We start from the raw sequence: 27149 nt of genomic DNA on the forward strand, positions 1-27149 counted from the left end.
AGTCATCAACATGCATGATGGGATGGACGACGGCATTAAGCCACTGGGACATCTCCTGCATCTTTGGCTTCAACTTGGAACAGCTGAATGAGGAAGGCGGGCATATTTTTAAAATGCTATTTGCCTTATAAATAGCCAGTGGGAATTTGCTGTATGACTCAGGGAACTCACACTGGTGCTCTGTAATAATCTAGAGGGGTGGGAATGGGCGGGAGGTGTGAGGAAAATTCAAGTGGGAGAGGACATAATGTACACCTATGGTTAATTCATGTTGATGCATGACAGGAATCAAACCAATACTGTAAACCAATCATCAATCAATTAAAAATAAATAAATATTTTTTAAATGCTATATGCCTTGAATAGAGTAGGCATTCAATACATAACTGCTGCATTCACTTACTCTGTAACTGGATTTGTGTACTGAGTAACAACTGGCTTTTTCCCCCCTGCAAGTTGCCACTAATAGGGATATAAGCTGAGCAGGAGGCAGAATGTCAGACTGCTTCCCCTAATACATGATGACAACTGTGATATCCTCTGCAGCTAATAAGGTCAAGCTATGGCTGTTGACTCATTGGAAAAGACTCTGATGCTGGGAGGGATTGGGGGCAGGAGGAGAAGCGGACGACAGAGGATGAGATGGCTGGATGGCATCACTGACTCGATGGATGTGAGTCTGAGTGAACTCTGGGAGTTGGTGATGGACAGGGAGGCCTGACGTGCTGCGATTCATGGGGTCCCGAAGAGTCGGACACGACTGAGCGACTGAACTGAACTGAACTGATGGCTGTGGCATCCTCTCCACTGGGAGGGTGACCTGCCTACAGCTGTAGGAGACGAACCTGCAAAGTGACCGCTCAGACTCCATGGGACAGAAGGAAGCATGCCCAGTGTGCATACCATTAAATAAAGGTGGGATTGTTTGGTGGGTGTGAATAATTCATATATATCAAGCCCTTCTTACTAAAACTAAGAGGTCTCTTCTCTAGCTTTACAGACTGCTCTCTCCCTTTTACGAATTTAAATGAAACATTGGATTTGTTTTCTAGAAATTAGCATTTAATGATATATTATTTTTACAATTAACCCCTGCCTCCCCTCCTTCATTCACTCAGTATCAAATTCATGTGTCAAGTAAAGGGCAGGTATCATAAATACTAATAAAAGTAGGATGTGACCTTATAATCATTCACTCATTAATCTATTCTCTCTCAAGTAGACAGCAAGCTCCTTGAAGGCAAGACACATTTGTGATTCTCCTCTTGGACACCATCATATAATCAAATAGAAAAATAATTTGATCTAATCTACTTACTGCCCCAATGCTAGACAAGTTTTTACAAGCCATATTTCAAAGTCGGGGTCAAAAAATTTGTTTTTAAGCATCAGATAGTAAATATCTCATTGATGAACCACACAGTTTCCCATGGCTACTCAACTCTGCCACTGTAAAGCAAAAGCACCCATAGACAATATACAGGTGGATAAGCATGACTGTGTTCCAATAAAATTTTATTTAGAAAACAAGCAGTGGGCTAGATTTGCCCCACAGACCATAGTTTATCAATACCAGGTTTATATAACGACATACATGAATGGAACATATTATAAAGAGTTCCGATTCAGGATTTAAATCAGTGATCCTTATCTTTGTTTGAAGCATAAATTTCTCTGAAAATATGAATAAGCATGTCCACTGGAAAATATACTTACACAATTCTGCATTCAGTCCATCAACTTTACAGCTGAATTTATCTGTCATTAGATCCTTAACAGGTTATTCATGGGAAAATAAGGGTATCTTTTCCCACCACAAATGGAAACTATCATAGTTTCCCTTACACTACAATATGTGGTCCTTATCAGAAATTGGACAGCAACTGAACATCCTTGGAAATAAGCAAGAACCTTACTTATGTTTTCTTATGGCTTTGGTCCATCACAAGCAGCAAAGCTGTGACTCTTACCTATATCCGCCTTCACACCCTTCCCCATCCGCTCCTGTTCATCAGTTGAGCAAGAAGCCCTGGGGCCATGTGCCTCTGCTTTTTTACCTCCATCTCCAGCCCTCAGTACGTGGGGCATTTCACCCCCATATGAAGACTCACCAGCAAGCAGTGCACAGGGTCCCCTCTTAGGTCTGTGTCTGGAGCCTGCAGCAAACGCCAGTCTCTGCCTTTGTTGTATGTGATGAAAGTCTTCACTTGGTTGTCAATCTTCTTGTTAGCCAAGAACATTCCCTTTATCCCTGCTACCTGGGAAAAATTGACATGGCTGAAAAATACCTCAATTTGAGAAGAAATGTAATTATTTTCCTTAAAAAAGAAACCAGACTATCAAATTTAACTGTGATCACTTGTCTTGAAGGAATGAGAGTGAGGGTTGTGCTTATGCATGACTCCCTGGGCTGTGGGAGACAATGTAATGGCCCCATGACCCCTATGCCAAGGCGAGCCCAGTGCAAGTTTGACAGTCTTCTTATCTCCTCTAAGGTAGGTTGACAGTACCTTACAGCTGCCTAGAGATAAACTGATGCTGTTGGTTCTGTGCTTGGCAAATGATAAACAAATAGGGGGTACAATACTTTGGCCACCTGATACGAAGCACTGGCTCACTGGAAAAGACCCTGATGCTTGGAAAGACTGAAGGCAAAAGGAGAAGAGGGTGGCAAAGGATGAGATGGTTAGAAAGCATCACCAACTCAATGGACATGAATTTGAGCACACCCCAGGAAATAGTGGAGAACAGAGGAGCCTGGCATGCTATAGTCCATGGGGTCTCCAAGAGTCAGACAAGACTTAGCGACTTAACAGCAACAACTTTTATTTTATTTTAGGCAAGCACTGATTGATAGTCTTAAATACTTTATCTTCTTTAATGATTGCAAAAGTCCTTTTGGGTAAATATCATTTACTCTATTTCACAATTGAGGAAACTGAGGCTCATTCAGGTAAAGTGAGTTGCCCAGGATCATAACACCTAATGTCATATAAATGGTAAGAAGCAGACCAAGGATTTTAACCCAGAGCTCTGTGGTTTCACAGCCCCTGCCCTTAATGATGAAATCACTGCACTATTTACAGCCTTGGGCAATTAAAAGAGATCAGTGCAAACTCTGGATCCAATGACTACCACTATTTTTTTTTCTGTAAAAGATCTATTAAACTACCAAAATACATTAAGCAAATGCGAACAGCTTTTAAACATAAAGAAGTAGTGGTTTTCCTAAGTTGTCAAACAATTCCTCCTCAATTTCTATAATACTATTAATCCTACCATAAACAGCCCTTATTATTTATTTGACTCTACAAACATGATTACTTTTTCTTTTTTATATCTTAGGAAAGATGCAACAATAAAGAAGTTGCCAAAACTGTGCAGGAACAAATCATTAATTGTGTGTCATATTTTTCACATGTTTTAGAATTCAACATATTTATGCATAATTGAGTCTACTTTAAATTATAACAATCCAGGAAAACTTGGTACTGAGAAAAGGGTCTGAAATGTGTTGACAGGTGCATTCTAACAGTCTGCAAAGGTTATCTCATTTAATCCTCACGAAAGCCAAGGAGATATAGCCTCATCTGAGGATGAGGGAATAGAAACTTAGATTAAGTGGCTTTCTGGAGCACAAGCAGAGACTAAATGAATAAGCTAGAAAGAATACCTGAACCCATTTAACTTAACTCAGGTCCTTTATATTATAATATGAAAAAATTTAAGCAGAAGGATGAAACCATGGTTTCAGTTCTTGCCATGTACAAAACACTAAACCCAGTCCTTTTTAGGTAAAACCTCCAATATTCACAGCACCTATCATCCTGATTCTATGGATGAGGAAACTGAGGCATAAATGAAATCTAATTGCTGAAGATAACAAAGACTTGGCGTTCACACCCAAATCTGTTAGACTTCCGACATTCTTTCAGCAAATACGGCTCTGACTTTGTCAATTCAAAGAGGCTGGGCTTCGATCAATAGAACACGCACGTTTTGCCTTTGCTTTTGACACAGTCAAACCTCATTAGTTCGTACCTGCTGTTTTGGCATCTGGGATAATTTAGAGTTGAGCCAACTTTGTACTCTTTTGCAACAACAAGTTTGTTAAGCAAATAAATGGTATAAATGAATTGCTGGGGGGAATACTTTGAACTACTTAGGAAAACAAGCTTCATTTGGGGCCTGTAACAGTAGCCAGAATACTTTTTTACACACTGGATCCTCCACAAATGTGGAAGACGTAAATTTCCAGAAATACTCTACCTCTTAACAATGGTATGTTAATTGCAAACAACGTTTATTTATTCACTACACTGGCTCCATAAGGATTGCACACCAGAGAAGTCCATGTTGGTCTTGCATATGTTCGAGAGGCTGCTACATATTTAAATGACACTATACTGACAATTCTTTAAAGCTTTGATTTCATAAATCAGAATTTTCCCACAGTTGTACCCGTCTTCCCTCCATAGCAGTACCAAACATGGACAATGCAACACTGTAGTTTATAGGACATAGAGAAGGAAAAAAAAACATTACCCATTCCAGTAGTTCCCTTGCCACTTCCCGCCCCATTCCTCTTTTGGCCCAGGTGTCAGAGCAGGGCTGCACGTGTTTAGAAGTTGGTGCATTTGATTTGCAGAAGCGGGTGACTTTATTGGCCCCCAATTGTCTGGCTTTATCAAATGCCTCTAGAGCTTTGTAATTCATCTCTGGCAACCTGGCCTTCAGGCTTATCTTAAGGAGTACAAACTTAGCAAAGCCAGGGGGATGTATCACAATAAAGGATAGAGCTGAAGAAGGTCTGCTTATTTTCCTCTTGTGGCCAAGGCACTTAATCCAGGAAAATCCCATTTGGAGTGCATTTTTATCCTATTTATCTGTTTATTTAGGCTTCTTTGGCTTGGTCTGCAAAGATGGGCACCCTTGCCTGCTGTTAGGTTTTTGTGCCACTCATGGTTCCTTTTCCCTGAGCCTGAGAAGCCCACCCGCCTGTCACAGTGCAGGCTTGTTATGAGGTCTCATTACGTTTCTAGAACTTCAACCCTCTTACTGTGGACTCTGGATACTAAGGGAGCAGTATTAATACCCAAAATGTGGAATATGTGTATATGTGTGTGTGTGTATGTATGTACATATATGCATATATGTATTAATGTATGTGTGTGTGTGTGTGTGTGTGTGTGTGTGTGTGTGTCTAAGGTCTAGGTTTCTGCTGAGGATGAGGGTACACATTTTTGTTTCCAGACAACTCGCTCTGCATCCACATCATGAGCCCATTTGTGCACTGGGGTGGGCTGTGGTGTGATGACAGGGCAGGTTGCGGGGTGGAGGGTGGAGTAGTATTCCCACTGGAAGCATGCCTTCACATAAACACAGAGGTCAGGAAGGTACGCTTGTGGAGATGGCATATCCCACTGCTGGCAGTCTGCCTCGCTTCAGGGAAGAGCCGCTATTACCTCTCCTGCTTGTCTCAATTCTGCACGAAGATGCTGAGTATGTCGAGAAGCCACTTTTATTTCTTTGTCATATGGGGGAATATGATACCAAAAGTTTCAAAGTTGATTAGTAATTATTTCTTATTCTCTAACATCCTACAAGCCAAAAATACCACGTTGATTAGATTTTTCAACATAAAGTGTCAGAGTTCAAACCTCAAGACAACACAAAGCCCTGACCTCAGGATATCAGCCTCAACGTGCCACCTTTACTTCTCTTGTCTTCCTTTCTTTGATCATGAAGGCTACCCCCACTTCCTGGGACAGCATCCCAATGCTGACCTCTCCCTACCCATCCTTCAAGACCCAGCTCAGTAAGTCTTTACCAGAAGCCAGAACCTCTCTTTTAATCCTGACTGTCCCCAACTCTTCTTCTCTGTCCTTCAATATGTCTCTCACCCAGATGGTATCTACATCTTGGCTCTCAACAACCATGTAAGCTTCTCAAGGGCAATGGTCTTCCTGGAAATGTGTCTGGTACTCCTCAAACTTCTTACCACATGTGAATTCTTCCTAGATTCTCCTGTCATCTCTCACATCATCATGTCTCACTCGGGTATAACTTCTGGATTATCATTCAATCCACCATATTCTCTCATTGAAATTAATAATTGAAAGTCACTTTATACAAGAAGTGCTACTTTTGTTTTTAGTGAAATAGGTAGTAAGAATTCTTCATTAGAAGAGAGAACAAATTCACAGTGCCCCAAATTGATTAAATACTTAAGAAATGTCAGACATGACATGAAAGGCTTTTTGCAAGCAAGCGCACATCCATCTCCCCATGCAGTGTAAGTGGCAGACTCATTGCACCCTCATTCTACACATGCAAGAACCAAAGTCTGGATGGGGCCAATCACTCTAAGGTCATTCCCCCAAGAACCTTAGGAACGGACTCCACATCAGTGTGTCTAACTTGAGAACCCAAGAACCTAACCCTGTGGCAATACTAGTTCTTCAAACTTCTCTCTCATCCTGAGAGAAATGTTAAATGCAGATATTACAGGAAATTGCTTTTTATTCATTCTTCAGTACATGTTCTCAGTAGTTGCTCAATTAATATTTTTAATATCCATCACTTATGTGTTCTAAGTACCAGGAAAATAGCACCTAGAATGTCTAAGGAAGTATACATTCACTCTGCAGGTGTTTTTTGAGAGTCAGAATATGCCAGGTATAGGGACTTAGATTTCTTTGGTGATTTAAAGAAAGAACTCCAGATATCTCCTTTGTTTCTTTCCCTAGAAGGTGTTTTCCTACCCCAGATCTTTCATACATTCCACATGGTGGCCATGTTAGAAAGATTTCTGCACAGGAATTTTTGCTTATTTCCCTGATGCTGACTGGGAGCTGATTCCTCCCAACCTCTCTATCTCAGACTTTAATTATGAATCTGAAATGTCAAACTTAGAAGAGAATTTTAAAAATGAATCAACGACGATGGCGGGAAAGAGAACATATTGCCACCATAATGTCTTTGGAGACAGGATATATTTTGTTCTAAAGAGAGAATCCCAGCCAGGAGAGACACATACCCAGCCAGTGCCTTTGCCATCAGAGAACCCACTCCCAACAAAGACTAAGTATTTTTGCCTTTCCTGTTGTCTTGGTCAGGCAGCACTCCCCTACCCAGGGAGAGAATCATCTTAAATAATTAGAGGGTATATTCTATGTCTTGCAATAACTATGCCCTAAATGGGAGAGGAATTTTCTTCCCTACCTCTTAAACTGGATTGTAAGAGGTAGTCTTTTCCCGAGAAGCAAGGTGTAGCTACATCATCAGAATTGTGGAGTTTTCTCTTATAGAGAGAGGTACTCATTATATTGGAGAAGGCAATGGCACCCCACTCCAGTACTCTTGGCTGGAAAATCCCATGGATGGAGGAGCCTGGTGGGCTGCAGTCCATGGGGTCGCTAAGAGTCGGACACCACTGAGCGACTTCCCTTTCACTTTTCACTTTCCTGCATTGGAGAAGGAAATGGCAACCCACTCCAGTGTTCTTGCCTGAAGAATCCCAGGGATGGGGGAGCCTGGTGGGCTGAAGTCTATGGGGTCGCACAGAGTCAGACATGACTGAATCGACTTAGCAGCAGCAGCAACAGCTCATAACTTATGGAAGACACTATGTGTGTAACAACATGCACCGCTCACCAGTCACGTCTGTCATACCGCCCACTGTGCCTCACTCCTGCATGCGTACATTCCGTGCATTCTGAATTCGCAGCCAGGTGGCTTCATTCTCAACACAACCCCTTCTGCTTGGCTGGGGTGAACTGTCATTGTCCATTAAACCAAAGGGCTCGCCATCATCATTAATTAATATCCCCTTCCCAGAGGAGGGAGGATATTGCCCAAAGCTGTCAGACTCCGTATCATCATCCGCTCCAGATGGATATACCAGGAACCACATGTCTCAGACACACTCATCACAGCTCTTTTGCTCCGGCCACCATCAGGCCTGCTGTCTTATGTGACCTGCTCCACATGGTGCCACTGGAGAATTTGTGCTCCTCAGGAATGACAGAATTTTAGGACACTTGTTTCTAGGATTCTCTTGCATGAACACACCCACCAGGCAAAATTGGGAGTTTCAGGATAACATAGGGTGAATTTGCTTAAACTGCAGGCTCAGGACTTGGTTTAGTAAATGGTGAATAGGTCCAAAGCCATCATCTGCTGATTCTGTTTATGCTGGCTTTTTCCCAGACCATTTTCTTCTTCCCGTCTGATCTCTCCTGTAGGTATCGTTTAATACAATTTATGCTGCTCTCTAATGGGCTTCTATCTTATGGTTACTACTTGGCCACAATCAAATAGAAGCCTGAAGGCTGATCTTTCTAGAGACACACAATAGTTTCTGGTTAAAAGACTGCACACTCTAGAATGCAGATCCTAATCCTGACACTTATGAGCTTTGTAATCTTATAAAAAATTATTGCATTTTCTCTGCCTCCATTTACTTATAAACAAGAGTGATGATTACAGTCTCTGTGTCATAAAGTTAATATATAGATTGAATGAGATAATTTAAAAGCTTCTTTATAAAGTGTTTAAATGGTATCCTAAGTGGTATTCCAAATATTATCTATTTACTGTGATATTTCTTCAACAAAAATCACTACCCAGCATTTTTGCTCTGAGGCCAACTTTCCTGACACATCTTGACTCTTCATGAATGGGGTCCATGGCAGTGGTTACCTCACATTGAGGGGGATTTTTGGTATTTTAATAACTAAACCATGTAAGATAGAGCCCCAACACTTTGTCCCCAACATTTCCCTATCTCAATACATAAATACACATGGTTCTGGTGTAGAGAGAACTGCATTTGTCGTAAGGTTCCAAGGAGAGAGTGAATAAAATGATTATTTTTCATGAGAACTGTGCCTCCCTCTGCATTTCCCACACAGACTCACCAACAATACATATGCCTGATACACAGACTCATCACACAGTCATATTACACAGTTCACCTCGGCTCACATAATTTAAAGAGCACATGAGAACAGCAGGTGATCAGCACGTAGAAGCCAAGAGTGCAAGTCACCTTCCTCTGTCCCCCCCAAAACGTGGGCAGACGTGCATTCTATATATTCTCTCTCTGTCACCCCCTCCTGGCATGTTGCTCATCTCTCCTCCTTATTAATTCATTTATGGATTTTCTTACTTCTCATATATCTCTAACCACTCATCATTCATTGCCGTTCGATTGGGAAATTCATGCTGGATGGCTTTCAGCTTCCTGCTAGGCAGAACAATCAGCTTTAAGGAACACTTGTGCCAGGTTCCGTGTCAGCCAATATTCTTTCTATCTACGTAATTGGCCTATATGGCATTGCTGTTCTGATCACATCAATTTCAAATCAAGTTGCTGTGAACTGCCAGGTTAATAAAAAAAAGCCTCTTCTTCCCCTGGCCCCAGGATGCAGAACACCTTTACATAATGTAGGCCCACCACCATTCAAAGTGAGGGTAATAAGAGCCAGCAGCTTCCCTACAGACAGTCAACCGAAAGGAGAGATGCAAAGGGAAGACATAAAGGTTACCGAAAAATGGCTGGCCGTGTTCAGTCACTCTGGTTCCTCTTCTCAGTCCCTGCCTGCTAGTAATTTTTGATTTCAGAAAACCATTCATGGAAACAGTTGCAAATAACAGGACATGACAAAGTCATTCTTGTTCAAATCTGTCATCTTTTCCATCATCAAGGGACTAATTAAAATGTTCTCCATTTTGGCAGAAAATAAAATTAACCAGAGAAACTATTCCACATGGACTTAAAAAGAGGGAGAAGGTCATCAGGAAGGAAAAACACCACCTGAAAATCAGAAAATGTTTTCAAAAGAGCAGGGACAGATCCGAGGCTGATTAGTGTGGGACAGTTGAGTAGATTTCACACTCTCGAAGCAAGATATTCCCACTGTAAATGCTGGATCAAAGCAAGAAAATGTGTGATATTTCAACAAAACACACTTAAAGTTTAAATGTTTATGTGACATTTACAAAAGAGGACCAAAATGTGGCAATTTACATTTGTTTATAAGAAAAGGTTCAGATGGTAAAGAATCTGCCTGCAATGCAGGAGACCCAGGTTCAATCACTGGTTGGGAAGATCCCCTGGAGAAAGAAATGGCAACCCACTCCAGTATTCTTGCCTGGGAAATCCCATGGACAGAGAAGCCTGGAGGACTCTGGTCTACAGGGTTACACACTCTGAGAAGAGTCAGACATGACTGAGCATGCAAGCATGTCATAAGAAGACAACTTTGGTGATAAAGGATGGCATGTGGCCTTGCTAACTGCAATACAGGAAGGAGTAGAGATCCTGAACAGTGGAAGTACGTTGAACATTTAAATAATATGGGTTGGTTTTAAGATTATAAGACTAGAACATTGTTTTCAGGCTTAAACTCATTGGAATGTAATATTGATTATGCTATCTATAATCTGTTGAGTATTGCTATATTTCAGGCACTGTTCACAGTACTTTAAGAAGATTAGCTTATTTCATCCTCAATGAAATCCTACCAAGTAGATATTACATTTATCCCCTTATTTTAAACAAGGAGACTAAGGCTCAAAAGTTGTTGGATTTATCTCACGGAGATATATATGTGGCATGGTCAGGATTTAAACCCAGCCTGCTTGACTCCAAAATTTACACCCTAAATCACAATTTTACCCAACATGGATTTAAAAGTAAATCACTAGAATATGTAAATGTTTTCCAGAATACATGCTCAGTTTGAGGCTGAGATATATGATACTATATTTATCTGGAACATGGGCAGGAAATGAAGTGGAAGAAATTTGTGACTGCATAAAAAGTTTGCAGGGTATTTTCCTAAATATATACACACAAACTATGTCCTATGCTGTCTACTGTAATTTCCATTACAAATACTTGAGCTCTGAGTTGTGCTTACAGTTTGCTAACATGCCTTTATATATACAGAGAAGTTTAGATACTAGAAGAAAATTCCCCAAAATACCTAAAGATGAAGGAATATAGAGAGCATTAAAAGAATTCCAATGATAGGTTTATGTTTCTTAAGTGAAATTGGTTTCTTTCTTTGACATAACTGGATATGATTCCCTTTCTACTCATCACACAAACAACTTATATTCTCTGAGCTTATCCTCAAACAAATGACAGTATCATTGTGACTGAACACATTTAAATCAGTTTTATAACTATTTTTTCAATAGAATAAAAGTAGACGTTTGTACTTCCCAAATTCCAAATTTGACTTTTGTAATGGCTCATTAAAACCCACTATGAATCCTTCATAGCACAGGACTGACGCATGGATAAAATCCGTCCCCAAATAGCAGCTTTCTTTTACCTGACTCTACTTTAAATAGCCAGTAAAGTGTTGGTGTTTGTCATGAAAGCTAACTGAGCCACCACATGACTTTATTTTGAACCTGGTCCTTCTGAGAAAAAAAAGGGTCAGAGTTCCCTTAAGGAAATCTGGTAAACTCTGCTTTTTGTTTCTCCTCCTTAGCCCTCTTTAGGAAAAGAAAGACATATGAATCTTATCTCATACATTGGACCCCTGAGAAGATGACAATCAGCTTGTAGAGGTTATGTAGTCAGAAAGGTCTTCAAATCCAAGTGAGTGTCTTCTTTTTTTCCCCAATATTTAGCTACAATAGTTTTCAAGTTTTATTTTGTATTGGAGCATAGTTGATTAACAATGTTGTGTTAATTTCACATGTACAGCAATGTGATTCAGTTACACATGTATGAAGGATAGACTGAGAGTTTGGGATTGACAAGGACACACTGCTATATTTAAAATCGGTAACAAGGATCTACTGTACAGCACAGGGAACTCTGCTCAATATTCTGCATGACCTAAATAGGTAAAGCATTTGTCAAGGGAGTGTGTTCTGATGCAGTGCAAAGATGTTCTCTTAGTTCTTTCTTTTGAGACGTAAGAGAGCACTGCCGGTCACTTCCTTGCTCTACCCCTGACATCCATTAGTCCTTTAGGACTATTTTCAAGCTTCATACTAGGCCCACTCTTATTCAAACCTTTTAATTACCTGACTGCTTCCCCAGATACTTTCCAAGTCTTCTGGACTTGGGTCAACAAAGAATCCCTCCCAGAGATGTCTTGTGAATTGCAAATTAACCAATATAAATGTTCTGCAATCCCCTCCCTCTCCCAAACAGACCGAGGCCACGTAAGGAACTAGTCATTAAAATGACTGAGGGAAGGGCCAACCCGTAGCCTTCAACTGCCGGTCACAGCACTGCAGTGGCTGAAGAGCACACATGCCTTGTGACTTACCTCATAGAGGTCAATCATGACGTTGCCCTCAGGGCCTCTGCTGCTCTGGACATTCTCTAAGGCCAGGGTGAAGTAGACTCCGCGTGTGTCTGAGATGTAGAGGTTGTACGTGTCATTCTGGTTCCACTCCTGGACCGCTGCAAACACTTGGTTCTCATCAGTGCTGATGACGTGCATGTCCTAAGGAAAGGCACAGGGAAGGGAAGAGGAAGAACATTTTATACGTGCCCCTGGCATGTATCCACATAATGTGAAGACGAGGAACACCAGGACAGGCATGTAGGTAGCATGAGGAAGACAGAGATTTTCCTTGTGTGTATCTGTGAAACAACCATTAGTTGAGCACTAGTCACACATTTCCGCTGTCGCTTACAAGGTGAGGTCATCAGAAAATAAGACAGAGAGGTGCTTGGTAGCTCAGTTACAATTTAATTGCCTCATTAGATAATTTGAAGGATAATTTCTCAAAGATGTATGACTTTGGAGAATCAGGCATCCTGATAAATTTGCAAAACACCGAGTACATGCTCAGAAGGCATATACAGGACAGAACAAGGGACAGAGAAAACAGACAAGCTTTGCATCTCTCAGTGTGGTCTATGGAACAGCAGCATGACCATCACCTGTAAGACTGTTAGACACACAGAACCTCAGGCCTCACCTGTCCAATAGAAACCTGTATCTTAATAAGATCCGTGGATGGATAATATGCACATCCAAGTTGGAGAAGCACTTCCCTAAGGCTCAGCAAGCCCTAGAAGTCCCAGAGGAAAAATGTTTACCTGAGACCCCAGAGTACTAGCCTTCAGGTTAATGAGCATTCCAGGTCTTAGCTTATCTAAACCTGTACCCTGAGAAGTTCAGCAGGAAACCTTAAATAAAAGAGGGAAAAAACGCTCTGCATAATTGATGATGTTTTCAGCCTCTGGTTGTCCTGGAAGATAGAAACAAGGCAGAGGTAATGAGAGGCAGTGAGCAGGACCCCCTGGGGTGGCGGTTCTGAATCCTTTCTCCCCGACTTCTGACCACAGAGGAGTAGGTGTTCAGGAAGAGGCTGTCTCAGACCAGGGCTTGCCGTCTCCCTCAAGGATGCCAGCTCATTGCTCTCAGCAATCTTTCCCCCTTCACCCAAGGTGGTACATATATCGGTATCACTTTAAAAACCCAAAATCAAAATAAAACAAAACAAAAACAGAATTGCACATAAGCCTAAAGGTAGAAGAGCAACCTGAAAAGATCCCTGGCCTTTGTGTAGCTCAGTGCTCAGACTCTCCAAGAGCAACCATACATTCTCCTTGAAAGGCTTCCGGAGACCTGTCAGTCTTCCTTGACAACAATTCCAATTCTACCTAACTTGTAAATTTCTCATTGCAACCTCTGCCCATATTCTCTCAATCAGTCAGTCAGCAATTCAGCTTCAAGTGTGTTTTAGACACAGAGGCATGAGTCTCTCATTCCTCTTTCAAGTTGATCATAGTGAACTCACGTGATTCTAGAAGGAAGAAGTCCTTACTCAAAGGGTTTCATGTTCCTGACCCCTTTTCAGACCTTACTGCCATACTCTGGAGTCTGATTACAATTTTATAGAAACAATCCAGAGTCAGGAGCCCACCAATGAATCCTGCCCATGGATTCAAGGTGGTCGATAATGCAAAGTGAGGTTTGGTATAAAAGTTGTCCCAAGTATGACTTTACTTATGTACATTTTATTTTTCTTATGTACATTTCTTCTGGCAATGATAGCTTGATTGTCTCTGAAAAAGATTCTCATCCCTCTCAGACAAATTTCCCTCTATGCTCAGTCTTCTCTACTTTCTCCCACCCTCAGCACCAGAAATGATCTTGCAGGCCTAGCATTCAGGGAACACTGATTGTTGGATTGGCAATGGACATTCCACCCAAGCAAACTCAGTAAGACATCATTCTAGAATGACTGTGAATTACTACACGGAGAGAGAAAGTACATTTTACTGTCAGTTTGCAAGCAGTCAGAATAAAAAAATAAAATCTAGATCTGTTAGAGACATATCTTGCAGGTAGAGAATAAGCCAATCCAGAAAAAAAGTAGGTATGATTTAATAAAGAATTTAAAACAAAACAAAACAAAACAAAAGGTAAAGAGAGATGGTTCAAAAGTAGGTATGATTTAATAAAGAATTTAAAACAAAACAAAACAAAACAAAAGGTAAAGAGAGATGGTTCAAATTCTGTGACACTCTTGGAGTCTCTGAACGTGAATACCTAAGAAGTCTGGCCACGTGTGAACTTGTTAGAGAGGACAGGAAAGCAAAATGATTGAAAGGATGGTCTTTAAACAAAGCTAAGTTCAAATCCTAGCTCTGAAATTTAGCTGTGTGAACAGAACTTTGTGCCTCAGAATTTCTACTTGCAAACTAGAGACAATAGTATGTCCTTCATGGAGTTGAAAGGATTAAATCAGTTAGTGAGTATTAAGCATTTAACAAACAGTGCCTGGAACCATACATGCTAGCTATTTTTAGTTACACAAACCTTAAATCTCCTTTGTTGATTGAGCCAGGTTGATTTGGCTTTTCTGTTCATTGCAAACATTAGGGTATTGAAATATTATATTTATATATATCATATATACACTAACACACTTCATAAAAAAGTGGTTCATCCACATGATTTTTTTTTCCTAATGGAAACAATTAACTGTGGAAATTAGCCCAAAGGTCATTCATCCACGGAGGGCCAATGGTTCCTCATTTCTTACAAGACAAATATTAATATCCTTACACTAGCATTTCGAACCCTTAAACAACTACTCCCAATTCATGTTTTCTTCCTTGTCAGCGGGGTGTAGCATCATCCCTGAGTTCAAGCTAAAATATTTCAGCACTAACCTGAACATCACATAACTAATTCCCACCTCTGTGTCTTTGGAGTGAATCAGTGCCCTCGTGAACCTCCGAGGTCTGGGCCACAAATAGATGATGTATTAAATAATCTTAGGGGCCAGAGTAAATCATCGATATTATCCCAGCCCACTTAAACTTGTCCTTGGTAGATGTGGAAGAGAAAACATGGATGCTTTTAAGTGTTTAAGTCACTTAGAGAACTATTCACAGAACTATGGCTGATTCATGTTGATGTATGGCAGAAACCAACACAACGCTGTAAAGCAATTATCCTTTAATTAAAAATCAATTAATTAAAAAAGAACAGATTAAATGGTCATCACCAGATAAGGGCCAAGGACAGATCTCTTTCTCTAAATACAATCTAATTTTATTGAATAGACTGTTTAAAAATGACAGATGACATTAGTCTTAAATATTTTAACTGAAACCTATGACATATTTAAATGCCATCTTCCCTTTTCTTGTCTACATCCACTTATATCAGGAAAACATGCTATTTCTCCCAAAATGGCACTTCATGTTGAAAGCTCGTACTGAGTCACAAAATTTTAGACCAAGAAGTGAACTCTGAGATCTTTTAGAGCATTTCCCATTCCATAGGACATCAATATTGTTGGATTTTAAGTTCTTTTTTTTTTAATGGTTCCCTTTGTAAAAATGTTTTGATGAATGCAAATTATACAGCTTTCTTGCTTGCAGGACATCCTAGAACCTTTAAATACTGGTGAGCTTCTAGTAGTCCCCAGACAAGGAGCATGGAATGAAGTTTATTTCCTTTTTTTAAACTTTCAATCATAAACCAAATCTTCATGAAGCATCTCTAAAGGCATTTTATTGAGTAACACATTTGAGAAAGCATTATTGTGAATCTAAGCTCTGTATTTTAAAAATGTAAAAACATAAAAATAAAAAAAGAAGAAGGAAAAAAAAACAAACAAAAAACAGAGAAACTGATAAACCCTCCCAAGGTTCAGAGCAGGTGAGTGACAGATCTAGGTCTGGAATTAGGGTCTCTCGCTGTGAATCAAGCAGCCTTTTCATCACCCACACCCCAGTTCACATCGATCTTCTCCAACACAGACAACTAGATCCATACTAATAATAATATTACCTTGCTTTTATAGAGTATCTGTCCTCCAAAATGCTCAAAGCACTTTCATATGTATTGCCTCATTTATCTCACTTGAGTAGCTCAGAATGAGCTCCAAGTATGTCAAGGGAGGAAAATGGTCACTAGCTCTCCTTCTGCTGGGCTTCATGCTCTTAATAGTAACAGCAATATTAAAATCTCCCCACCCCTGCTTTCCGATCATCTTTGCCACTGTATTATTATTATTTTTTAATACAGCCCAGGTTAACCTCAGTCTTTTTAGAGCTGATGCAATGGAAGGGGATGACTAAAGAAAATCTGATCATGGAAGTGCTGGCTTTTGTCTCCGTTCCTTCAGGGAGCATGGAGCTTTGCTCCTTTCCTGCTGCAGCAGGAAAAGGTTTGATAGCAGGTCATGAAACATGCATCTTTGCCATGGATCACTCCAACCAAGCTGAGGCTTCTCTTTGAAGGTATAATGGGATTGTAATGAGGCATCTCTTTGCTTTAAATAATAAACACCTACTTGGACCAAATAATATATTCATTTGCTATAGTGGCTATGATTTTTCTGGGAACAAGCTAATTTAATCACTGCATTCTTATCCTCAGACCTCAGATGAGACTGAGTAATGGAAAACGCTCATCTGGGACAGTGGAGTGGGGATGGGGTGCAGACAGACGATTTAGGCTCAGAGTAAAACTTCTCCTTCCAGCTTGGCACGATACCACTGGGTGCGATGATCCACAGTGATTGGTGTGGTGGCAATGAAAAAGCAATGCAAAGTATGCAATTCCTAACACTCCAGCCAAGGGCCCAAAGTGATTTCTTTGATTTTAAACTACCATTTCTGAGACAACTTAGATCAATGGGACTTTTTCTTTGGACGCTACTCAGTGTATAAAAATCTGGGGGGGTGGGCGGTGCTGCTCCCTTTTAGTTATAGACTCTATTAGTTTATTTGGAGAGTAGAAGAGTATAATATAAGGAATGCTGGTCTGGGAGTCCACAGACTTATATTTTAGCCTTGATTCTGCAGCAAGTAGCATTTAGTTTAGCTGAAACTTATTCCGCTCACAAAGTATATTCCCAAGAGGAAGTAAGCAAGAGATGAGTGGCTCAGATATGCTGTTTCCTGATTTGGTCCCAATTCCCACATGCCTCTTGAACAGAAGCATCTCACTGCATTGAGTGTATTCTTGTTTTTAAAGGTGTAAATCTTGCAAGCCAACTACTTCATTTGTTGGTCAATCAAAGTCAGAAACTTATTTCAGTGCTCAAGGGAAACAAAACAAAACAAATAAAACCACCATCTCTGTTGAACTTACCAAGATAACATGATCATCTCCCTCATGGACCTCCCTAAAAGATTACCAAAGGAAATTTTAACAACACTAAATTTTTCTTTTACTGACTTTACCAAATTCTCATCTAAGGCACAACTCCAATGTTGTGTTTGTCTTTTTGTAAAATAGTTCAAGCTAAATCACGAATGAGGAGCATTTAAACATATACAGGCACAGGCATACAGTTCTGGGCAATTACCACTGTTATTAATCTCTTAGCAGCTGAAAATAGTAACTACTCACATGGAAATAGTTTTTTGAAGTTAACAGCATAATTTAATGTGTGTTATTATCTCTAATGGGCTGAGGTTTACAGCTCACCTCTCACTACACTAGAGTTAGGGGCAGACTGATGGCCAAGAAGGAGAATTCTGCCTGGAGAAGCCACTGGCTCTCCTGGGAGAGAAGACCTGCTGTGCCCTTGTGCTGGATCTATCACAGGGTTCCCGGGCAGGAAGCTGGTATTGGTCCAAGAAAGCATATTACAAACTCAGGGATAAAAACGCAAGACACAGAGTCATGAAAATACATTTGAAAAGAAGTTATTGATGCTCTTTGTTCAACCAAAGATTTCAAAGCTGAGCTGCATTCAAACCTACACTATCCCCTTCTTATAGCCACATACATCTCCCTTGTTTCATGATCAACACACCCACATGTCAGAATGGCTATCATCAAAAAGTCTACAAAGCATTAGCAAGGATACAGAGAAAAGAGAACCCTAGTATACTGTTGGTGGGAAAGTAAATTGGCGCAGTCGCCATGAAGAATAGTAAGGCGGTTCCTCAAAAACTAAAAATAGAACTACCACACGATCCAGCAATTTCACTGCTGGGTATATAGTCAAAGAACACAAAACACTAATCAAAAAAGATAAATGCCCCCAAATATATATACATGTAACTACACATATGTGTGTGTACACGTATGTACCCCATTATACATATCAACATACAATGGAATATTACTCAGTCATAAAAATGAGTGAAATCTTGCCTTTTGTGACAGTGAGGATGGACCAAGAGAGAATCATGCTTATGAAATAAGTTAGAGAAAGACACATTCACTGCTATTGCTTATATGTGGAATCTAAAAAATAAGGCAAACAAATGTATGTAACAAAAGAGGGGCAGAGTCACAGATACAGAGAACAAAAGAGTGGTTACCAGTGGGGAAAGGGAATGATAAAGGGGATAGATAAAGGCATGAGCTTCAGAGACATAAACTACTATGTATGAAATAAATAAGGGTACATTGTACAGCACAAGAAAATATAGCCATTATTTTATAATAACTTTAAATGGAGTATATAACCTAGAAAAAATATTGACTCACTATGTTGTACACCTGAAGCTAATATAAGACAGCAAATAAACTATACTGCAATAAAATCTTTTTTAAATGAAGACACATTTCAGCAGTTGTTGCTAGAAAAAAAGGCACGAAGCATTAACAATTTACGGCCACTTAAAATACATCACAGTGTCAACAAGACCGCAAATCCACAACTTTGAGCTCCTAAATAAGTTTCGCTTCCACTAGGTGGCGCTCCGTATTAACACAGTTCTTCAGTGTTTATGGAGAGACAGCCTGGGGATGTTAGCTGTTGGGAGTCTCCTGTCTGCCTCTATTTTCAAAAGAGTACGTTTTGGGGGAGGTTTTAAAAATTAGCTGTGTCGCTGAACCCTAAAGACAACTAGTCTCATAAGTTCCACTGGGAGGGAAAACAAAGGTCAGAAGCTGTATCACTGTATCTGTGATACAGTGACTGTATCACTTTATAAATAATAACAGGTTAGAATACATATGTATCACACCTGTTGCTCTGATATACTGTGTGTCCAAAGCATAGTTTCTGTTTTGCTAAAAACCAATACATGCCACTTGACAAGCAAAAGCAAATCGGTTATCAGTTTACTCAGATGTCCCTATAGTAAGAATTCCAAAGAATCAGAGAAAGAGAGAGGAAAAGAGGGCTATGAGAGGGAGGGACCCCTGAGAGAGAAAGGAAGATAGTGAGATTGGCGAAAAAGAATATAAGTGAATTTGAGAAATGGAGATAGGGGATTTTTAAAAAAATAACTACAAGAGACTGAAAGTGTCCTTGGGAAAAAGAATAGGTACTGAAATAGAGAAGCTGATCAGGCCATACCTTGGGCAAAGCATACTTGGGGAGCTTCATCTGGGCAAACGCATTCCTTCGGTAGGACACGTAGTAATGTGGCCGTCCCCCTGATGTCAGCTGCAACGAAAACACCAAGGTGGTAAAATGAGTCTCTACCACAGTTACAGGTCACAGAAGAACAGTCCCTGCACGGAAGGGGTAGGTACCAACGCAACAGCACGAGTGACTACTGTGGGCAAGTGTAAAGCTCTGGCATCCAGTTCCAAAACAGCTCGGTGTGTGTGAGTTGGTCAGAGGCCCAAAGTGAACCCCCTTGACAGAAACACAATTCTTCGACTTGCCCTGTGGCTCAGAAGTCAGGAAAGAATTTTGGTTATTTTTCTTTTAACTGACACAAGCCTGAGGGTATATGGGATCAGAGCCCCTCAGCAACCCAGCTCTCTCTAGCCCCAAGACTGTGACCACACCAACAGGTCCTTGTGCCATACCAAAAGGGAATGGGCCGGGTCACACAGTGGCAGAACCTGAGCCCCCATCCCCGGGCACCGAATTCCAGTTTGGGGCAGTCACACAATTGGCTGTGTGCACGTCCCCCACACAGCAGTGCTGCTGACGTGCTAGACGGAAAGCCAAGCCAGGACCATGGTTCTAACTCATTCTCCATCTCCCCTGCCGGAAGAGAATGGTGAGCTACCGCCCCAGGTCCATCCAGGATCTACAGCCCAGAAAACCCTATGGGTCTGAGGGAGGGGGAGGAGCAGTGTGGTCTCCATCTCAGTTGAGCACCATGAGGAATGAGGTATCAGGGCTGCACTGCCAAACTCTCCCTTAATCCACCTTTAATGAGACATTATTGACACATAACATATGCAGTTTTAAAGTGTACAATATGATTTGATGCATATATATTATGAAATGTTTACCACATATAAGGTTAGCAATCACCTCTGTCTTTTCATCTAATTAAGATTGTATATGTGTGTGTCTGTGTATATGTTGATAACATTTCTGACTTATTCTCTTAATAATTTTCAAGTATATAATATAGTAGCCACCATGCTGTATACTACATCCCCAGAACTTATAGCTAGACATGTATACCCTTTGACCAGCATCTCCCCATTTCCCTAGCCTCTGAAAACCACCATTTTACTCTCAGTTTCTCTGGATTCCTGTTGCCACTCTTAACTCATATAAACACCTGGAGTTTGAATTCAGTTGGTTTGCATACTCAGAATGTCAACAAATGCTCTGGGTGAATTTTCATCAGACACATAAAAATGTGACTGGAAAGTTATCATAGTCACCATGATGTGACCAGCTCTCTCTCAGTCCTAACAATGGGTTATATATTCATAGCGGCCTGGGTAAAAATATATATAAAACTCTAAATGCACACTTGATTCTCATTTGTATGTCATATATGTGGATTATAAATTGTTAATAGAAAATAGGAAAGGTCCCTGGAAGCAACACTGATGGAGAAATGAATTATATATAGAACCAATATGGGTAACCATTTTCTATTTTAATGTCACTTGATAATTTGATGCTGAAGTTATCAGAGTGCTCATTACTCATTTTCCTGAAGAAAAAAGGAAGTGTGTGTGTGTGTGTGTGTGTGTGTGTAATTGTGAAATAGTTTAAAAGTACAAGGAATTTGAACATTTGCTTTTCAATATATGGGATCAAATATTCTAAATTATAATTTCTTGCCCAAGTAAATACAGTAGTGTCTAGAATGTCTCAATCATAGTGAAAAAAGGCAATGGCACCCCACTCCAGTACTCTTGCCTGGAAAACCCCATGGGCAGAGGAGCTTGGTGGGCTGCAGTCCATGGGGTCGCTATGAGTCGGACATGACTGAACGACTTCACTTTCACTTTTCACTTTCCTGCGTTGGAGAAGGAAATGGCAACCCACTCCAGTGTTCTTGCCTGGAGAATCCCAGGGATGGAGGAGCCTGGTGGGCTGCCGTCTGTGGGGTCACACAGAGTTGGACATGACTGAAGCGACTTAGCAGCATGTGTATTATATATAAACTATTTAGCAATAGTAACTTTGTCAATTTTAACATGAAAAGCAACATGAGAAGCAACAACTGAGTTTTTAAATGTTTTGTCCAAACAAGTTTAAAGTTTTATTAACTGCAAAATGAAACCAAAGGATACTTGTTCCTTCTCTCTTCTAATTGCTCCCGAGCCCTCAGTTTCTCAAACTGTTCTCTGCTCTCTCTGGAAGTGAAACACCCACCTGAATGTCTCGTCTGCATTCTCTTGATCCTAATCACAGCAGTGCCTGACAAATGGCTGATTACTGGCTAACCACCTCCAGCCACCCCACAGCGTGTGACCGCCTGGCTATTTTTAAGGCAGGTTCTGAAGAGGCGGCTTGTTGGCTGGCTGCTCTAGGAAGAGACTGACGTATCTGCTCAGTCCCATTGACGACTGAAGGGAGCCTCTTTGGAATGCAGGTGATGTGACGAGGATGGATGCAAGTGTGCATAGTTCTGGGGACAACCTGAGTATTCAGATCAATGTCCCCAGGACCCTGTTTTAACACATCCTCCAGACACTGCCCCAAGGAAGTGAAACAGGAGGGAAGAGGGCAGGGCAGAACCTTTCAAAGAATGACACGTCATAAGACATGACAAAGACTGATTAGCACCAACTGGGTCCAAGATGGCGGGAAGATCCTGTTTCCAAGGCACCGCAAGCTGCATTATACACTCACTGTACTACGTTAGCACGCTAAAAGACACACCAACCAGTGCCAGACAGTTCTGAGGGCAACCATGAAAGGTCAAAAGTGGGTGACGGCCCAGTTCCTGGAAATGCCGGTTCTTCCCCCAAATAACTGGAATAATCCTCCCACTGATTAGCCTATGAAATTACCCAGGCTGTAAAAACTAACTGCGCCATACCTCTAAACTCTCACTCACCCTCTGAGATGGCCCACACGCTGTCTGTGGACTATGTTTCTCTCCAAATACATCCACTTCTTACCAATTACTTTATCTCCGAATTCTTTCACTAAGAAGCAATAACTTCACATTCACAGGCAATAGAAGGAATTGCTATTCTGTTAGTATAGAAGCTTCAGCTTGGTAATGTTCCTTTTGTTAAAAAAAAGAATGCCTTTGCTTCTTTATTGTTCTTCAGGGAGGGCAGGCAGGTGAAGGGGCTGCATTAGAAGCAGGGAAGGGAAATGTGTGTGAGACAATCAGTGGAAGCAGATCTTTCATACCTGAACAAACACATAATCATCCTGGACAATCAGAGAGTCTGGGTCAATGTAGCCTGGGAAAGGTTTATTTCTGTTGGCCTCTGTGCAGTTCTGCATTCGGCATGTTAGGTATTGTGAATCTGAAAAAAAAAGAAAAAAATGCGGGTGGGGTGGTCTACACACAGTATACAGAGTCAGAGTAGACATTTTCCATTCTCTTGCTTTTTGCAATTCTTTCAACAAACCTCACATTCTCTATTAACTACATTACGTTATTATCATTATCATTATTATCATTATTATCATTGTTTAAATTTTCATGATTATTTTACTCACTTGTTATCAACACCACCACCATTTCCCAGTGTCTCCACCAACTCCTGTCATCCTAGAATACTAAATTCTATTAACTAATTTTTTTCCTTCCAAACCAAAATGAAAAAAAAAATGAAAAAAATTCAAAAGCTGGCAGTAATACTTGTGCTCTTTTATTGTTTTCCTTATTAATAGGATTCACCTTCATACTCTGATAAATAGGGAAACACACAAACATACATGCAATCATTGGTCATCTCGTGCTAGAAGTACACTGTTATAAACAATAAGGCCCTAGGTCAAGATAAAGGTTTTTCTTCTATTACTAATTGGAAATAAAACAGAATTGAGAAGAGCTTCCATACTCAAAAACATTGCTCTCATTTTATAGTTGAGGAAACTAAGACCCTGCCTCTCACCTGAGATGAGAGCAGGTGATACACATGCCAGTAAAAAGACTCTTAACAGATTTGACCCCTGCTGCGGACAGGAGTAATATATTATACCAGGGAGGCTGTCTCTGTTTTTCAGCCACAGCTGTTCTGCCCTCTCTGTGAATCAGACATCACTCAGACCTTCCTTTGGCAGAACTCCCGAATACATTCAAACCTTCCATCAGCGCTGCTTCAACCTCCCCTCACGCTAATCTCTTCTCTCCAAGTGATTCTTCTAATCTGGCCTAAAATATGTTGAAAAATTTGGCCAAATTTTCTACCACTTAAGAGGCTTTACATTTGTATTCCCTCTGCTCTAAAGGCTTCTCCCCAGGTTGTTCTCTAAAAAAGGTCTAGATTTCAGCTTACTGTTATTTCTGGGGGTCTCCTATGATTGCTTTTCAACAATACTCCATCCTGTTAATTCCCTTCATGGAACTTATCACAATCTATGAAACAAATTAGCACACATAGTACATAATAAATAAATATTCTTTGGAACATGCCACTTTACTGGAATATGTCTTTTTGAACGAAAAAGGAAATTATTTTACCTTTTTCTTATGTTTAATGAATGAGTGAGTTTGATTTTAGGACATACAGGGATGTATGAAGAAATATACTCTTACAAATGGAGAAATAAGGACATGATTATTTACATGAAATGGGGGTAGGCAATTGTATGCGGAGTTGGATATAAGGATTCACTAACGACTTCCCTGAAGGAAATTTCTAGCACTGCTGCTGCTACTGCTAAGTCACTTCAGTCGTGTCCGACTCTGTGTGAACCCATAAACGGCAGCCCACCAGGCTCCTCCAACCCTGGGATTCTCCAGGCAAGAACACTTTCTAGCATTACTTTTACTTAAAGAACCTGGGCAAACTTGTACTCTACAAGCAGTGCCACAAGGGGGCGACATGCACATTTGCTCCAACTGACCAATGGCTGACAGTTGCTAATGAGCTCTGAGAGGGAAGGAGAGCTTTATCCAGTCTTCCTTTATCCTGCTACCACGTGCGGGGATGGAAATAGCTCTCAAGTATATATTTTAACCCATCTAGTCCTCCAAAGAACGACTAAAGAAAAGACTTCCACTCTCCCTTCCCCATCTACTTTTTCAGGCATTCTTATATTAATTAATTATATTAATTGTAACTATAAATATGTAAATTTATATAAATTATAAATATATATTATATTATAATCATATATTCCAAATACATTATATGTATATATTATATTATGTATTATATTGTATATAATTATAATTACAAAATTTTATATAAAATATAAAATTTTATATAAAATTATAATTATATATATTATATAAATGTATGCAATTTTAATTATTAATTATATTAATTAATTATTAGTTCAGTTCAGTTTCTCAGTTGTGTCTGACTCTTTGTGACCGCATGAATCGCAGCACGCCAGGTCTCCCTGTCCATCACCATCTCACGGAGTTCACTCAGACTCATATCCATCGACTCAGTGATGCCATGCAGCCATCTCATCCTCTGTCGTCCCCTGCTCCTCCTGCCCCCAATCCCTCCCAGCATCACAGTCTTTTTCAATGAGTCAACTCTTTGCATGAGGTGGCCAAAGTACTGGAGTTTCAGCTTCAGCATCATTCCCTCCAAAGAAATCCCAGGGTTGATCTCCTTCAGAATGGACTGGTTGGACCTCCTTGCAGTCCAAGGGACTCTCAAGAGTCTTCTCCAACACCACAGTTCAAAAGCATCAATTCTTCAGCACTCAGCCTTCTTCACAGTCCAACTCTCACATCCATACATGACCACAGGAAAAACCATAGCCTTGACTAGACAGACCTTAGTCGGCAAAGTAACGTCTCTGCTTTTGAATGTACTATCTAGGTTGGTCATAACTTTTCTTCCAAGGAGTAAGCGTCTTTTAATTTCATGGCTGCAGTCATCATCTGCAGTGATTTTGGAGCCCCAAAAAATAAAGTCTGACACTGTTACCACTGTTTCTCCATCTATTTCCCGTGAAGTGATGGGACTGGATGCCATGATCTTCGTTTTCTGAATGGTGAGCTTTAGGCCAACTTTTTCACTCTCCTCTTTCACTTTCATCAAGAGGCTTTTTAGTTTCTCTTCACTTTCTGCCATAAGGGTGGTGTCATCTGCATATCTGAGGTTATTGATATTTCTCCCGGCAATCTTGAATCCATTAATTATCGTAACTTTAACTAATAAAGTTTCATTTTAGGACATAATTCATGATCTTCCTCTCTGAAGAGAATTTCTGGGACTCATCTCCTCCCAGAACACTTCTCTTGGTGGGACACAAAATCTTTACCTCGCCATTTCATAACCCATCAGACCCTTGCAGAGCTTTCAGTTGACTCCTGCTTTTCAGAAGGCAGCTCAGGGTCATAGAAATGGAGACTGGCATCTGTGAGACCCGGGTTTGAGTTCTGCCATGGTCACTTCCTAGCTGCATCACTCAGAGAACACCGCTTCACCTCCCTGAATCTCTTCACTGTCATTTCTCAAACGAGGATGCCAGTGTCAACTATCTCATAGTTTGGTTCTAAGAACTAAATGTTTTGAAACTCAGAAGTTGTACAAAAACTATAATGCTTTTATTTTCTCTTCTGCAACCTTTCACAATGATTAGATCGTGTTGGGGCACATTGTAGGTCCTTTAAAAAACTGAATTTGAGTATTCCAGTTATATTTCACTATTGATTACTGCTGGTGACTGGTCCAACACTCATTCCTCCCTACCTCTTTGCCAGAAAAGCCATGGATCTGGTGGCTCATCTTTCTCCCAAGTCACTCAGAAGCTCTGATATGCTGGGAATAATTCTCTCGGGTCTGTGTTTACTCCAAGTCTTCTACTCCACCTACTATCATTTGCTTTAGGAGAGGCCTTTTAAACCCAGTTCTAGTAAATAAGAAGTTATAAGGGGCTACAGGGAGGCACAACAGAAAACCTTCTTCAGTCCCCATATAACACTGTGTCAATATGATGTCTGGAAGTGCTCTAGCCTTTCTGTGCACGGAGGAGTCTTACAGTTGAGCTTCCACAATGAATACGACAAAGAGATGGAAAGGGCCCATTCCCTGATGACATCACTGAGCATCTGCCTGTACTGAACCCAGAGCTGCCCTTTCTCATGCTTCTTGTTACATGAGATAATGAATGAAAACAATCTGAATCAAAGGTTCTGACTGAGGAAGTCTCGGGCTTCAAACTACAACTTTCCAATTAGAATTCATTAAGACTGCCACTCATAGGATTTCTTGATGAGTACAGCGTGCTTGTTTTATTTGTAGTGTTGTCTAATAATTTCTTTCTTAAGATTTCAACTTGGTCTTCAAAGGTCCCTGAACAAACATAAGATGGAAAATATAAAAATAAACTCTTTATATTTATAACAACTATATGGAAATTATGAA

The 27149-nt window shown here is 40.5% G+C and overlaps 1 protein-coding gene across 1 annotated transcript in view; it reads right to left on the minus strand.

Moving 5' to 3' along the window:
* The window catches only part of SORCS1 (sortilin related VPS10 domain containing receptor 1), a 578854-nt gene that overhangs the window by 114096 nt on the left and 437609 nt on the right, over positions 1-27149 (minus strand). The window contains exons 7-10 of the mRNA XM_052660872.1: positions 22996-23114; positions 19777-19866; positions 12303-12482; positions 2112-2258 (exon numbers count right to left, since the gene is read on the minus strand). Of these exons, the coding sequence (XP_052516832.1) occupies positions 2112-2258; positions 12303-12482; positions 19777-19866; positions 22996-23114 (536 nt within the window). The remainder of the gene's footprint in view (positions 1-2111; positions 2259-12302; positions 12483-19776; positions 19867-22995; positions 23115-27149) is intronic.

This window comes from Budorcas taxicolor, chromosome 23, assembly GCF_023091745.1.
Source record: "Budorcas taxicolor isolate Tak-1 chromosome 23, Takin1.1, whole genome shotgun sequence".
In the NCBI taxonomy this organism is placed as follows: domain Eukaryota; kingdom Metazoa; phylum Chordata; class Mammalia; order Artiodactyla; family Bovidae; genus Budorcas; species Budorcas taxicolor.